A 17,249-nucleotide genomic window follows, 5' to 3' on the forward strand; every position below is an offset into this window, starting at 1 on the left:
TGTTACCAAACATAATACCTGACAAAGGACAATGGAAAACATGAGGACTTAAATACATGGACAAGGGGTAAAACAATGACGAGGGAACCAATGAACAGACAGAACTGATAACAAGATAACAAGACAATAACCCAATGAAAACAAGACACAAGAACATGGAGGGAAACAGGAATCACATGACTAGGGAACACATGACATAAAACAGGAACTAGATTTTCAAAATAAAAGACATGAAAAACATGAACAACCACATCATACATTACATATGTTCCACATATGTACATACATATCCCCCCCACTAGGGGTGGCTCCCGACGCCCCAAAACATAGACAAACACATTAAACATGACATGTGGGGGGGTGGTCTTGAGGCGTGGCTTGGAATGGCATGGCCATGCCGTGGGACTCCGGCTCGGCGGCCATGGCTCCGGCTCGGCGGCCATGGCGTGGGACTCTGGCTCGGCATCCACCTCCCCAACAGTGAACGTAGAACCAGTTATTTGCAGGGCTGAACCAGATTGAGGGAACTGCGACTGCCAGGCATTAAAGAGGAAATTGGCTCACTTAATCCAAAACGGAAACAGTCTTTGAGGGCGACCTCATTAAAGTCCACCCGGCAGGCCACAGCGCAGAAATCCTCCACATAATCCTCCAGGGGACGATTCCCCTGACGTAGGTGTAGGAGTTGGATTGCTGAGTTCATGGTTAGGTCAGGTATTCTGTAACAATGCGCTGGCCCTGGCAATGACGAAGACGATGATGATGGAGTGAAGAACCCAAGTTCAATTTTATTAACAAAAGTGAGATCCAATAACCCTAACTATAAACATGAACTAAACAAAACATAAACATAAACATGGACCTGACTTTGACCTGACTTTGACCTGACTTTGACCTGACTTTGACCTGACTTTGACCTGACTTTGACAACGTTACCAAACATAATACCTGACAAAGGACAATGGAAAATATGAGGGCTTAAATACATGGAAAAGGGGTAAAACTATGGTGAGGGAACCAATGAACAGACAGAACTGATAACAAGATAACAAAACAATAACCCAATGAAAACAAGACACAAGAACATGGAGGGAAACAGGAATCACATGACATAAAACAGGAACTAGATTTTCAAAATAAAAGACATGAAAAACATGAACCACCACATCAAACATTACAATTACTACAAAAATTATTTCGACTAATCCCTCCTTTTCTTAGCCCTCCTATTGTGTTCGGGTCATTTTTGACCCGTGAGAGGTAGATAATAATTTTTATATACCACATAATATTTGTACGGGAACCAAACTTTGGGACTTTGTCAAGAATATCAAAATACATATAATACATTTTTTTCAGATTTTTTATAAAATTGTTTGAGATATAAAGTAACCATTTACACTTTTTTTTTTTTTTTTTACATCTTTTGTGTTTGCGGGTCAATTTTGACCCAGGCATCAATTGTGGCTTTACACATGATAGTATGTAGATTTTTTTGTACATCTATGAATTAGATTTTTACTTATAAACACTTCACTTACATTTAACCTCTTTCCCAAACTCTCTCACACACTTATTTTGTCTCTCACTAGGACTGCACACACACATTCCTGTACAAAACAGACATGACAGATGTAACAAACATAACAAATAGACTCAAAATCAAAGGTACTACTGTCTAAAGGGGGTGTGGCGAGAGCAAAAGTTCATGCACACATTAGTCTAAATAGGGATTGAAAGCGGAAATTATTCATATTTTTTACTCTGCAGTCATCTGATGCAGAACCAGCTTACAGCAATTTTCAAAAAATGTTGTCACTAAGATAAAGGACATCAGGACATCCTGTATCTCTACTTTATCATTTGATCACTTGGTGCAAACAACCTCATCTAGCTGTCTAACCCAGTTTCAACCAGTGTCTTCTTTAGAATTATGTGAAATTGTCTCTCACATGAAACCTACAAATTATCTCTTGGACATTGTACCCTCACTGCTTTTTCAAGAAGTATTTTCCGCTGTAAGTTCAGTTGTTATGGCCATTATTAATAACTCTTAACAGATGGTTTTGTCCCGTCTAGTTTTAAACATGCTGTAGTCCAGCTTTTGTTAAAAAAGACTCATCTTGGGGCCTGGGTAGCTCAGCGAGTAAAGACGCTGGCTACCACCCCTGGAGTTCGCTAGTTCGAATCCAGGGCATGCTGAGTGACTCCAGCCAGGTCTCCTAAACAACCAATTGGCCCGGTTGCTAAGGTGGGTAGAGTCACATTGGGTTAACTTCCTCGTGGTCGCTATAATGTGGTTCTCGCTCTCGGTGGGGCGCGTGGTGGGTTGTGTGTGGATACTACAGAGAATAGCGTGAAGCCTCCACATGCGCTAGGTCTCCACGGTAACGCGCTCAACAAGCCACGTGATATGATGAGCGATTGACGTCTCAGATGCGGAGGCAACTGAGATTCGTCCTCCACCACCCGGATTGATGAGTCACTACGCCACCACGAGGACTTAGAGCACATTGGGAATTGGGCATTCCAAATTGGGGAGATTTAAAAAAAATAAAAAATAAGCCTCATCTTGACCCAGGTGCCCTTGAGAACTATTTTGGAAAAGGTTGTTTTTAACCAGCTCTTATCTTATCTGAATTATTTTAAAATTTTTTACTAATTTCAATCTGGATTTAGAGCACTGAATCCGCACTGTTGAATGTGACAAATGATATTTTTATTTTCCTCGACTCTGGATCAAGTGCTATTTTAATACTACTAGATCTTAGTGCATCATTTGATACAACTGACCATGACATTCTTTTAAAGCACCTCGAGTGTGTGGTGGGCATCAAGGGTGTTGCTCAAAAATGGTTTGCCTCATATCTCAAAGAGAGAACTTTTTCAGTTAATATCGGAAGTCATCACTCATTGCCCGCATCTATTAATTATGGTGTCCCACAGGGTTCCATTTTGGGGCTTCTTTTGTTTTCGTTATACATGCTACCACTGGGTTCAATTTTCTAAAAGTGTAATCTTTCATACCACTTTTATGCTGATGACACACAATTTTATCTGCCAATTAAATCAGACTGTAGTTTCTCCCTTGGTAATCTTTTTAATTGGTTTTCTGAAGTGAAATCTGGATGAATTTACATTTTCTTCAGCTCAATGAAAACAAAACAGAGGTAATTATTTTCAGTTTGCCTGCCTCTTTTACTGCTGTTGGACATCTGTTAGGTCCCCTAGCAGCTAATCTGCACGAAAATGTAAAAAAATGTTGGTGTCATTCTGGATTTGTCCTTGGCTTTTGAAAAGCAGGTTAGTACTGTTGTTAAGGGTGGCTTTTTCCAACTATGATCAATCTCCAAGTTAAAAACTTTTCTTACTCGGCAGCCATATCACCCTGCAGCTCTCGCCTGAAGCTAAGCAGGGTTCAGCCAGGTCAGTTCCTGAATGGGAGAACTCCTGGGGAAAACTAAGGTTGCTGCTGGAAGAGGTATTAGGGAGGCCAGCAGGGGGTGCTAACCCTGCGGTCTGTGTGGGTCATACACTATACTGTACTGTATATACTATAGTGTAAAAAGGCACCATCCTTCGGCTGAGATGTTAAACTGAGGTCCTAACTCTCTGTGGTCATTAAAAATCCCAGGGCACTTCTCGTAAAGAGTAGGGGTGTAACCCCTGTTTCTATCCTGGCCAAATTCATCCCATTGGCCCTTATAAATCATGGCCTCCTAATAATCCCCATCCCTGAATTGGCTACATCACTCTACTCTCACTCCACCAATAGCTGGTGTGTGGCCTGGCGCACTATGGCTGCGGTTGCATTATCCAGGTGGATGCTGCACACTGGTGGTGGTTGAGGAGATTCTACGTAAAGTGCTTTGAGTGCCTAGAAAAGCGCTATATAAATGTAAGGAATTATTACACAGAAGGATCTTGAAATAGTCATCCACGCACTTATTTATTTTCGCTTGGACTACTGTAACTCTCTATATTTTGAAATGTCACAGTCTACCCTTTCTCACCTGTAGTTGGTTAAAAATGCAGCAGCTAGGCTTCTAACTGGTCATATACGAAAAGAGATCACATCACCCCTGTGCTGGCCTCATGAGCGTAAATAGAATAGATTTCCCTTAAAAACACAGTAAAGAAGTATTAATGTTGTATACTTGAGTTGTACAGTTGTTTTAATGAAGTTTAGTTGAAAATGAATATGTTGCTTTCATAACTTTTGACCACTGAGTTGTATTGAGCAGTTATGAGTAACAGGAAATTCATTTAAATTACTAGTAATTCTCGCATTAGATGTTCATATAAATTGTATATTATGTTATATTTTGATAATATTTCACAGAAATGTTGATAAAAAATATGTTTTCACATGTATCACACTGGTTTAGCTGTAGTTAATGTATATTTCTACATTATATTATTTCTATAATAAATGGAATATTAATTAATAACTTTTATATTTGACAGTTAACATGCCAAAATATCAATCTTTTTACATGTATGAACAGTTAAGAACTTATTAATGACTTACAATATAGTTTTAGATGAAAACCATCGGGTTATGAATCATTTATAAGCTTGAATTCTACTGGGTCAAAATTGACCCGCAAATGCAAAAGGTGAATGCAGATTCTGTCAAAAAGCGAGGTTACAGTGAGACACGTACAATGGAAGTGAATGGGGCCAATTTCTGGAGGGTTTAAAGGCATTTACATTCATTCTTCTGTTAAAAGTCTTGTACTATTTGAGCTGTAAAGTTCATTGGATCATTGTTTTTAGGGTTTAAGGGTTTATGGTGTTATGTTGTCATGGCAATGAAGTTGTAAAGTTGGATATAAAAGGTTAGGAAGTGACCTTATCACACTAAAATCATGTTAACACACATATTGTGTACATCTTGTGGCTATACTTTTGAAACAGTGAGTATTTTATTGTTAACGGATTGGCCCCATTGACTTCCATTGTAAGTGTCTCACTATAACACAGATTTCTGATTTTTTAAAGAAATGGAGGGACGAGTCGAAATTAATTTTTGTGTATTATGCCACAGATGCTGTCGATTGAGCTCAACATGTATTGAACCTGCAATATTCCTTTAGTCTCATCTCTCAGTGAAAGTGCACCTGTATCATGTTTTTGTTCGTCATGTTTCCGTTACGGTGGTTTAATGTGAGGAATATTCCACATAAATCATTGTCAGTGTTAACAAGCCTTTACAGAAATTTATGAATATCATTCCCTATCACTTTCAGCTCCGCCCATGTTCCTGCCCATCTCATCCACCCCGCAGCCAGAGCGACGGCAGCCCGCCCAGAGGCGGCACTCCATAGAGAAGGAAACGCCCACCAGTGTACGCCAGTTCCTGCCGCCTTCCAAAAAAAGCTCCAAATCTTTAGTAAGTAAATGGGTAACGTTTTTCTCCATGAAACTTCTGTAATATTTATAATTTTTGACATTCAGTCTACATTTTAATCGAGTGGCATGTTGCGACAAAACTAGATTTTTCCTATTCTACTACAAGCGTAGCAATGTTGCACTTCAGGTCGTGGTTTCAAAATATATTCATTTACAAAAGAAATCATATGTATTATGGTAATTCCGAGTTCAATGTGAATGAATGGCTTCATCTTAGAGTGTATATGTACTAAAGGAATAGTGTCATGGTTTACTCACTCTAATGGAGTTCCTAAATGGTACAACTTTTTTTCCATATGTCTTTTCCAAATAATGAAAATGAATCATGACTGGAGCTCCTAAATGACAAAAAAGCACCATAAAAGAATCATAAAAGTAGTCCATGTGTGACGTGCTCCATCTAAATGAGTTGTGAGTCACAATGGCCAGTTTTTGGAAACTGTGAAATTTGGTCAAAAACTTGAATTTTGATTGTCTTGGGTTTTCAATTGTTTTTGATCAAACAAAGTCTCAGCTTTCAAATTATGTGAATGTTATCATGAAATTCAAACTCTAAATGTTTTTTTTTTTTTTTGGTTTGTTTTAAAGGGGTCATGAAATGTTATTTTTTATATAGTTTTATTATCTTCCTTGAGGTCCACTGGTAATGTTAGTAACACTTTTTGCATTAAAACATTCATAATTTACTAATATATGATCATTTTCCAACCTGTCTCTGGCCCTTTGTCTGAAATGCTCAGTTTTGGCATAAGCACCCCCTTAAAACTTCAACGTATACGCCCACTGTTCTGATTGTTTAACAGCATGCAGCCCCTCAAATACAGCCATATTTGAAACTCAATCGGAAGAGAATGAACAAGCACCACAACATTATAAAACTAAATTTCAGGGGTTACACATAAACCACATCCAACACATCTGAATATATTAAACCGTTCATCTCAAGCACAACTGTTAACACACACCCTGTCTACAATAACAATAACAGTTCCTTTGCAAAGCTTGAATCATATTATGACTGGTTCACAAGCAATCAACATTGATATAAGCCAAAAAAACATGCAATCCACGCTGAAATACGCTGAAGACACATCCAGAATCATCATGCACTGACATACATATCACCGGAAATGCATCTAAAAGATCAAAGACTTCCATCCAGCACGTTTTCATACACCAGCAATTAAAAATAGTGCAGATGGGCTTAAGAACGCGTCCATGATGCGTTTGTGCTCAAAACAGCAAGAGGCAGCAGCTGAATGACAGCGAATAGATTCTCCTCTTCAAAGTTCTAACTTATTGTAACTTAACTTGATATGTATAAAGTATTTAAAGATGTCTGTCTGTGCATGTTTAAATACACAAATAATTAAAAATAGTCCGGATGGGTCTCCTTTGGTGTTCAGGAATAGTTAGGCCACAGTAGGCCTTGTTTGTCCTTCTCTCTCAGTTTACGAAATGAAGCACCAGTGGGACTGACTGCTCATTATCTAGCTTATTACACTGCTACTAACCAAATAATTAAATAAATGGACATCAAACATTGATTTGCATTTAAATTATGTTACTATGTGAGAAGAAAGAGAAAGAGTCTCCAGACTGCTCATTATCCAGCTTATTACAAGACTAATGAGCTGCGTAAATCTGCGTAAAAGTCCGTCAATCTCAAAATGTGATTCTGGGTCAATGCGACACAACATGATGAGGTAGGTCACATATGACTCGTGCACTATATTCCAAGTCTTCTGTAAGTCAGTAACATCTGTGTGTCGTGACAGGAGGAATTTTTTTACCCGGTCGAGTGTCTGACTCTGACGGTTGAGGAAATCATGCACATTCGGCAGGTTTTGGTCAAGGCAGAACTGGAGAAGTTTCAGCAGTATAAAGACATCTACAATGCTTTGAAGAAGGGGAAGGTGGGAACTGCAACCTATAAACCTCTAGTGCACTGGAATTGTTGTGTAATCTGAGATAAAGTTAAATGACTATATGACATATGCTTAGTACATACTCTGTATGCTTAATTTTGCGCATAACGAGTCGTCTAAATCCTGATTTACCGTCTCATTTTTCACAGTTGTGCTTCTGCTGTCGAACGAAAAGATTTTCCTTCTTTACGTGGTCGTACACCTGTCAGTTTTGTAAAAGGTAATAAACAGCCATCCAACTTTATTTCTCAGTACTGACTAGAGCTGAGCGATATATTGAATATTCACAACTTATTCACAATGTAATTAAAGTAAACATTATTTTGTATCATGATTAATAATATTCATTTTTAAGGCTATTCATTTTCCAAAAGAGCGTGTTATTTATGGACGATGAAACCTGCAAAAAAATAATTAATTAATTAACTGAAAAATACATGAATAAATAATTAAAAATACACATATTTGTGCATAAATAAATAGATAAAATAATTAAATGTGCGAAAAAATAATGTAACAAATAAATAAATAAATAAATGCACCCATCAATAAAAAAAAAAAAAATTTAGTTTCTTTAATCATTCATTTATTTCTTTATGTGGTTCCTTTTTTTTCCCTTCTCGCAACATGCTAATGAGAGGATGTCAAAAGCCGTTTAGGCATCACAGTCAAACTGTCGAGTAATCCTTGTCAAATGAAGCTGCCTTAAATCGTCTTTGCATATTTTATTAGCATCTATTAGCATGTTGTGTGAAGAAAAGATAAATACGGATCTACATACAGAAATAAATTAATGATTAAAAAAAATGTAGAAATATAGAATTTAAACAAATTTCAGTATTGTATTTCCTTTCAAAATGTTTGCATTTCCGCATCCCCAACCATTTATTTACTTTTTATATTGTGCTATTTTTGCATTGATGGGTGCATTTATTTATTTATTTATTTTATATATCTCCTTGCAAATGTAATAATTTCCACATGTATTTATGTACGAATATGTGTATTTATTTAATTATTTATTTACGCATTATCTTCGCAGGTTTCAGTCATCAGACTAGTTTTACAATACATTACTGTCTGATTCATTTCCATGAATCAGTTCAAATGTTTCAATGAATGAATGTTCTTGGAGTGACATTTTTCATGTATTAAAATGTTTTGGTAAAATATACATGTATGTAAATATTGCTGTTTATTTCTATGTATTGTTATATTGGTGCATATAAATGAAAATAATTAAATATTATTCTTCCTGGTGCTAATTTGAGAGAAACTTGATTTTTATCCATCAGTCTTGATTATTTTTAAGAACACTTGTAACTTTTTTTGTTGAAAAAAATGGTTCCTCTGAATTGAAAAATATACCATTCTGAGCCATTTTAAGTACAGAGCAATTACATAAATATCTATATATTTATATCAAATATTGTCAAAAGGCGGAAAAATATAGATATATACATTTTTAGCGGTTTCGCCCAGCCCTGTTACTGACTGTAATAGACATTGAAGTAGGTCATATTGAAATCACGGTATCATGGGTGCTGTGTCATCTCTCTCTTTCTTGATTTTGCAGGCCCGTGTGTTCACAATGCTGTAAAAAAGTAAGTCGTCATCTGTATGTACTGACTGTTCACTGGAGAGTCATTTTACAGTATTTGTGGCCAACACGACTAATCATAGCTCCATTTCCACAGTCTAAATGGACCAGTAAATCAGTTCATCACATTCTGTTCTCTTTTCTTGATGTAAACTAATTTCAGTCCTTTTCTGTTTATATTTTAGATGCGTCTGCCATCGAAGCCCTACGCCAGTCTACCGATTTACTCACTGGGCCCGTCCACTTCCACTCTAAAACGGGATAAAGCGTCCCACAAACCAGAGAAACCCAGCACGAGCCATCGTCGCCCCAGCCTGCAGAGAACTATGTCCAGGTAGCCGAGCGTAGCATCTGTAAATGCTGTTTCTTATAATGGGACCCTTGTACACAAAGGAATGTTCCACTAAAGCAATAGACCACACAAGGTCAAGATTTGACCACAGGTAAGAGGTGTTTTTTAGGCACAGCAGAAGACCTAAAACTAAATGTAAGGAATTATGATTAGACAATTTGATTATGATTTCAATAAAAGCGGTATAAAAATTGTAAGTAGAATTGCTTATATTACAATACAATTAATAATAACTTTGACCAATAGGTGGCGCTGTCACCAGATATATATGGTGCAGTCAGGGTGTGGTGACAATGACTCATACAAAGCTGCATATCAATAAGCCAAAGCCTTCCCGAAATACAGCCTCAAATCCTTTTAAGAGTCTTGCCATCTATTTTGCTGATGTGTTATTCGAGAACCGTTTGGTCTATCAAAAATCGTCTGATAACTTTTTGTCACGAGTGTCCCTAGATGATACATGACAAATTTCATACGAATCGGATTGTACGGCCTAGGAGGAGTTTGAAAAAGGTTGGTAGGTTTTCAATGAAATTCAAAATGGTGACAGGAAGTTATGGCCAAACATGAAAAATTGTGTATCATCGTACTCGGCAGGATCCAAGTAAGCTAACGCACAAGTCTCATGACAATAGGCCTAATTTTTCGAAAGTTATAAGCATTTTATTATATCATTTGATCACTAGGTGGCGCTGTCCCCAAATGTTTTTAATACATTCAGGACATGGCCTGATGACACATACCAAATTTTGTAATGATATGCCAAAGCGTTTCTAAAGTACACCAATTTAAGACAAAATTCTAAATGACAGATGCCCAACATGGCCGACATATCAAAATTGGATATCATTCGACTCGGTATGACCCAAGGAATTTAAAGTGACCAGTCTCATGATTTTAAGCCAAACTATTTAGAAGTTACAAAGATAGCCATTTTTAATATTTATTGATCACTAGGTGGCGCTGTGCCGAAACTGTGCAGGTATCCTCAGGTCATGCTTATGATGACAGTTGCCAAGTTTTGTTCCAATACTCCAAAGCGTTGCGAAGATACAGCCTCACGTCCATTTTGGCGTGCTTGCCGTTGAATTTGTTGATGTGTTATATGAGAACGATTTGGTCTATCATCAATAATTCCATAACTTTTTGTCATGAGTGTCTCTAGATGATACATGCAAAATTTCGAGCGAATCGGACATACAGTCTAAGAGGAGTTTGATAAGTAGACATTCTAAATTTCGTAAAGATATGCCAATGCATTTCTAAAATACAGCAATTTAAGGCAAATTTCAAAATGACGGATGTCCAACATGACCGATATGGCAAAATTGGGTATCATTCGACTCGGTATGACCCAAGGAATCTAAAGTGACCAGTCTCATGATTTTAGGCCAAACTATTTAGAAGTTACAAGCAAAGAGAGCCATTTTTAATATTTCTTGACCACTAGCTGGCGCTGTGCCGAAACTGTGCAGATACCCTCAGGTCATGCTTGTGATGACAACTGCCAAGGTTTGTTCCAATACGCCAAAGCGTTGTGAAGATATAGCCTCAAGTCCATTTTGGCGTGCTCGCCGTTGAATTTGTTGATGTGTTATACGAGAACGACTTGGTCTATCATCATTAATTCCATAACTTTTTGTCATGAGTGTCTCTAGATTGTACGTGCAAAATTTCGAGCGAATCGGACATAAAGTCTAGGAGGAGTTCGAAAAAGTAGACATGCCAAATTTTATCAGATGATATGCCAATACGTTTTTAAAATACAGCAATTTAAGACAAAATTCAAAATGACTGGTCTAGGAGGAGTTAAAAAAAGTAGGGGGGGGGGGGTGTTTCGTAAAATTGTAGGTGGAGCTTTGAAACTATGCAACCCATTGGGACGTGGCATAACCAAAGGAATCAGAGGAAAAAATACATTTTTGTTTCTAGGCATTACGGTTCAAAGGTTATTGGCTGAAACGTGTGTGTAATTTTGATCAGTTGATGGCGCTAGAGCGTTGGAGTTAGAGACACCAAATTTGGGTAAGTTACATTTCAGAGTGTCCCCTACAACTGGGCCAAATTTCATAAATTTTCTATGTACGGTTCTGTGGGCTGCCATAGACTTCAAGAGTGGAAGAAGAACATCATAATGGATACAATAGACATAACAGACTCCTTCTGTGCTTGGCCCCTTATAATACTTAGATTTTTAATACTTTTTAGTGTTGTAATATCCATCGACCACTCAAAAGAATGTCAAGAGAGTCAAAAGTTGTGTTGGTTGCATATTATGTTTAATCACGAATGCGAGCAAACTGTCGCATTGTGTAGCCCTGCACATATTTGTAAATAATTAAGCTTTATTTTAGATGGGGGAAATATTTACTCTTAGCCTTTCCTGACGTGTTTTTTATTTCACTTTTTCTGTCTATTTTAAGATTATCGAAGCATACGCGACAGTCGTCCTCATCACAGGAGGAGATGGAGTTTCCGAAAGAGCTGACAGAAGACTGGAACGCCATGGAGGTTTGTGTCGACTGCAAGAAGTTCATCTCTGACATCATCGCGTCCAGCAAGCACAGCCTCTCTCTGGCCAACAAGCGTGCTCACTTTAAACGTAAGACTCAGTCCTTCATCGTGTCCTCTGAGAAGGGTGCAGAATACCGGCCGTCGGAGAGAACGATCCATGAAGTTTAGACAAGCCACGCTCATGTATAGATTTGGACAGGTTAATCGAGAGATCGGTCTGTTGTACAGAGCCAATTATCAGCGTGTAGCAGTTCTTTCGTGCACTCAAAGACGTGGTTAGTTTTCTATTTTGTGCTCTAACTATTGTACAATGTGACTTTCTCTGTATCTGCTGTCTTCATACAGGAAGGACGTGTAGTTTGTTAAAGTCAACATGAAATTACATTTGCGACCCATTTTACTTGCAGGGTTCCCAGCTTGTGCTACATGTACAAAAACATATTAATGTTCGGGACTTGGGATGGGTGTCAAATACACAAATTTGTATCGTTTTGTCACTGCTGGCGGCTGTGCATTGTGAAACATCAACGGTTGACTGTCATGAACGAAGCCGTGTCACGTACATTCAGTGATGATGGTGGAACGCTGATTTTTTTTATGAATTCACATTTCCCAGGACATTTTATGTGCCCAATGAGTGTAATATTTAAGCAAAATCACATGAGAGGTCATGATGCATATCTGAATTATGTATTTGACAGTTTAATTACATTTTATTATCAAAATGGTGTTTAATCAGATTAAAATGGAAAAATTACTTAATTATTTACATTTTTCAACATAACATTGCATTATTTTTTTTCAAATGAAGTGCTTTTAAACAACATATATTTTTGTCAAATTAAGTGCTGCACAACAGAACATCACAGATGTGAAATATTGTTTTATTATTATTAGTTTTTACATTTAGAGTCCCACAGCCACTGGGGGTTGCATCAGGAAGGGCATCCGGCGTAAAACCTGTGCCAAGTCAAATATGCGGATCACGGATGGCGACCCCTTAAGGGAGCAGCAGAAAGAAGAAGATTATTATTTAATTACAGTAAACATTACATTACTATACTATACATGTTTCACCATTTCACGCATCCATTTATATCAAGCTTTTATTTTTTGAATAAGCAGTTCGCTACATGGCCCCTTGTCATTATAAAACCCTCCAAAAATGTGATTTAATTAAATAAATATATAGTCTGTATGTGCTGCACGCTTCATAGTGCTCTGCTTTCTGTCTTCTATTAAAAACACACACAAGAGCGTGTGTGATGATCATGAGGTGTTTTTTGTGTATGAGCGACCAGCTTCACACATTCATTTTGAAGCGTGCAGCACATGCAGATTATATTTTTATTAGGGCTGTTGATTTTACATGTTAATTCGGTGCAAATAATTATATAAAAAATAATGCATTAAAAAAATTTACGCAATCATGTCCCCGGACCGTAATAAGGAATATTCCTTCCATATAAGCAATTCAAGCTTCTCCAGGGGGCAGTAAGCGAAACTCAGCTAATACAGAAAACAAACCACACTTACCGAAAGCAGACGACACAAGATAAGAACACATTCTTGCGTACTAACACAGCTTGATGGAGCGCAAATCCGAACACAGGGATCTCAAGACATGTTTTTCTATGTTTCAAACTTAATTTAACTTGACACAGCGGCCCAAAAACGGCATGTTTATGACGCGACACAACCAAGACGCTCCAATAGCATCCGTCAGACACAGATGTACATTGACGGGTCCTTAAGCATGCACTTATTAATAAATCTCGGACTGATTGACAAATCCAATTGCAAAATGGATTGCTGTGAACTGTAGGCCAATGATTGGCTTATGTTCAATAATATGGAATTAGAGTGACTCCAGTCAGGCTTCCTAAGCAACCAGTTGGCCCAGTTGCTAGGGTGGGTAGAGTCACATGGGTTAACCTCCACGTGATTGCTATAATGTGGTTCTCGCTCTCGGTCGGGAGCGTGGTGAGTTGTGCGTGGATGCTGCAGAGAATAGCATGAAGCCTCCACATGCACTAGGTCTCTTACTGCGCTCTAAGTCCTCATGGTGGCATAGTGACTCTCCTCAGTCCGGGTGGTGGAGGAGGAATCTCAGTTGCCTCCGCATCTGAGACCGTCAATCCGCGCATCTTATCACGTGGCTTGTTGAGAGCGTTACCGCGGAGACCTAGTGCATGTGGAGGCTTCACGCTTGGGAATTGGACATGCTAAATTGGGGAGAAAATATTAAATAATAATAATAATAATAATGATAATAATATGGAACATAATATGCAATATTAAACAATATATTGCATTCTAAACACACTTTTTGTATTATCTTTTTTAAAGCGTCACTTGTGTGCCTAAATAATGTTATGCATTTTAATTTGCTGTTTTATTATTTTTTTAAATATATTTTTTATTTATAATTATTTAAATATAAATATTTATAATTTAATCATTATATATTGAATTATTGTTATTTGAAGGGCTTTCTCAACAAATATTTATGTATGTGATTAATTGCGATTAATTCGATTAATTAATCGGCATTCCATGTAATTAATTTGATTTAAAAAAAATTATTGATTAACAATAAAACCCTAATATTTATTCAATTAAATCGCAGCATTTTGCGGTTTAATAATCATACTAGGTTATACAGTTGTGCTCAAAAGTTTGCATACCCTGGCAGAAATTGTGAAATTTTGGCATTGATTTTGAAAATATGACTGATCATGCAAAAAAACTGTCTTTTATTTAAGGATAGTGATCATATGAAGCCATTTATTATCACATAGTTGTTTGGCTCCTTTTTAAATCATAATGAAAACAGAAATCACCCAAATGGCCCTGATCAAAAGTTTACACACCCTTGAATGTTTGGCCTTGTTACAGACACACAAGGTGACACACACAGGTTTAAATGGCAATTAAAGGTTAATTTCCCACACCTGTAGCTTTTTAAATTGCAATTAGTGTCTGTGTATAAATAGTCAATGAGTTCGTTAGCTCTCACGTGGATGCACTGAGCAGGCTAGATACTGAGCCATGGGGAGCAGAAAAGAACTGTCAAAAGACCTGCGTAACAAGGTAATGGAACTTTATAAAGATGGAAAAGGATATAAAAAGATATCCAAAGCCTTGAAAATGCCAGTTGGTACTGTTCAATCACTTATTAAGAAGTGGAAAATTCGGGGATCTCTTGATACCAAGCCAAGGTCAAGCAGACCAAGAAAGATTTCAGCCACAACTGCCAGAAGAATTGTTCGGGATACAAAGAAAAACCCACAGGTAACCTCAGGAGAAATACAGGCTGCTCTGGAAAAAGACAGTGTGGTTGTTTCAAGGAGCACAACACTTGTTGACCCCTCTCCAAACATAGCACTTATGGTTGTGAACATAAAGCTCTATTTTGGTCTCGTCACTCCAAATTACAGTGTGCCAGAAGCTGTGAGGCGTGTCAAGGTGTTGTCGGGCATATTGTAAGCGGGCTTTTTTGTGGCATTGGTGCAGTAAAGGCTTCTTTCTGGCAACTCAACCATGCAGTTCATTTTTGTTCAAGTATCGTCGTATTGTGCTCCTTGAAACAACCACACCGTCTTTTTCCAGAGCAGCCTGTATTTCTCCTGAGGTTACCTGTGGGTTTTTCTTTGTATCCTGAATAAAATAATTGCGTTATCAGCTGAAAATCAACATTATTATGTTTTGATAAAATAACTTATTTTTTAAACTTGAAACATCATTCAAAATAAGACCAGGAACATGTGTTAAGAAAGTAAATAATGTCAATTTCATGTTGACTTTAAATGTAAATGTTTGTGTGATGATGCCGCTGAAATTCATTCTGTGTGTCTGATTTTGGTTGTTCATACGAACAAACAGTCCTTGTATTTAAACCGATAAGCACAAATACGCCACTGAACTCACGCTGAGTGAAAATTAATGAGCAGGAAGATGATAAAGGACGTTTAGGCCTCCTACAAGCAGAATAAAATGTTGTTTGTTATTGACTTTAATAGGTTGGCAGTGTGTATATTTGTACAGTGTATGTTGCCCATATCTAGGTGAGATTTGACTGTAAATAACGCGTCTGCCCCACAAGTCATATGTGCCCAATTTTATTTATTTATTGACAGGTATGTTAAGGTTAGCCAGAGTTTATAAGCATAAAGATTTGCATTTATTTGTATTTATATTTTTGGTGTAAAATGCTTTTTAAGTTAGGTAATATGTACAGCTTTTAAATTAGTGTTTAAAATAGTTTGTTTGATGATGATGATCGTGATGAGCCGTGGTACCAAAATCTCATTCCAGAATTGTGAAGCGTTCAGACAATGAAATAATACGTTATTGTGTGTGGTCAAATGGCTTTGTGTTTTTCACTCATCATCCCTCTAAATATCTTTAAATATCGTCTAAATGCGTCAATTACAATGTTACGTGCACCAAATATAGATTTACATTCAACGACATCATGCTGTATGTAAAAGAGCTGTTTTTCTATTTTTTAAATCTATTTTGATTGTATAATTGTGTTACTATGTTTATAGCTGATATCCAGCAACTTTCTTTTTTATAGTTTGTTTCATTCATTATACTGTTGTGGTAAAATAAAAATATAAAAGTGCACTCAAAAAATATATTTTAGCCTATTTTTAAAATTTACACATTTATATATATATATATATATATATATATATATATATATATATATATATATATATATATATATATATATATATATATAAATCCATCAAATTGAATTGTGTAATGTAATTAATAAACCATAAAATATTTAGTTTTTTTTATTTTGTTTATTTAAGATTGCTCACTTCAATTTGATGGAGTTTTATTATGAAACTGAAATGTGTAAATCTTAAAATATATATTTTTTTTAGCGTATTATAATGCAAGTTTTTCAAGAAAACCACCTCATGTGTGTTCTTAATAATTTTGCTAATTGTTTAAGTACTTTAATTTATTTTTTTTCTGTTTAGTCTTTAACACAGGATCTTGTAAAGATGCATTTTTCCTGATAATAATCCGATATCAAATGAAGGACAGACTTGTGATATCAGTATGCATGAGTGTTTCACTTGAGGATGTTATTAGTTTGATTCATTTCCTCTGGGGAAACATTTGTTTATATTTACTAGCTGTGAAGTTTTGTCTTTTGAATCCTTATGTAAACATGTATGCCTTAAAAACACTGCCTTTTTAAGCATTGCAATATTTGTCCAATTAATTTATGATGCAGTAGATTTAGGATAAATCCTGAATATTCACAGGCAAATTAAATTGCACATGTATTGCAACATCTGCACAAATACATTTTAAGCCCAAGATGAAGTGTCATAAAATGGACCAGTGAGGTTTTTTGTGGAGGTCACTGAAAGTGACTCGTTCAGAACGTGTAAATAAACGTGTGAAAAAAACA

General features: G+C 36.7%; 1 protein-coding gene across 1 annotated transcript in view; it reads left to right on the top strand.

The window, feature by feature from the left end:
* LOC127453929 (protein spire homolog 1-like) overlaps nucleotides 1-16,472 on the top strand; it is a 49,083-nt gene extending 32,611 nt beyond the window's left edge. Inside the window, exons 12-17 of the mRNA XM_051720730.1 lie at nucleotides 5,253-5,395; nucleotides 7,194-7,331; nucleotides 7,493-7,563; nucleotides 8,920-8,947; nucleotides 9,129-9,277; nucleotides 11,719-16,472. Coding sequence (XP_051576690.1) covers nucleotides 5,253-5,395; nucleotides 7,194-7,331; nucleotides 7,493-7,563; nucleotides 8,920-8,947; nucleotides 9,129-9,277; nucleotides 11,719-11,977 — 788 coding nt within the window. The 3' untranslated portion in view covers nucleotides 11,978-16,472. The remainder of the gene's footprint in view (nucleotides 1-5,252; nucleotides 5,396-7,193; nucleotides 7,332-7,492; nucleotides 7,564-8,919; nucleotides 8,948-9,128; nucleotides 9,278-11,718) is intronic.
* The last annotated feature ends 777 nt before the right edge of the window (nucleotides 16,473-17,249 follow it).

The sequence above is a fragment of the Myxocyprinus asiaticus genome, chromosome 16 (genome assembly GCF_019703515.2).
Source record: "Myxocyprinus asiaticus isolate MX2 ecotype Aquarium Trade chromosome 16, UBuf_Myxa_2, whole genome shotgun sequence".
Taxonomy (NCBI): Eukaryota; Metazoa; Chordata; class Actinopteri; order Cypriniformes; family Catostomidae; genus Myxocyprinus; species Myxocyprinus asiaticus.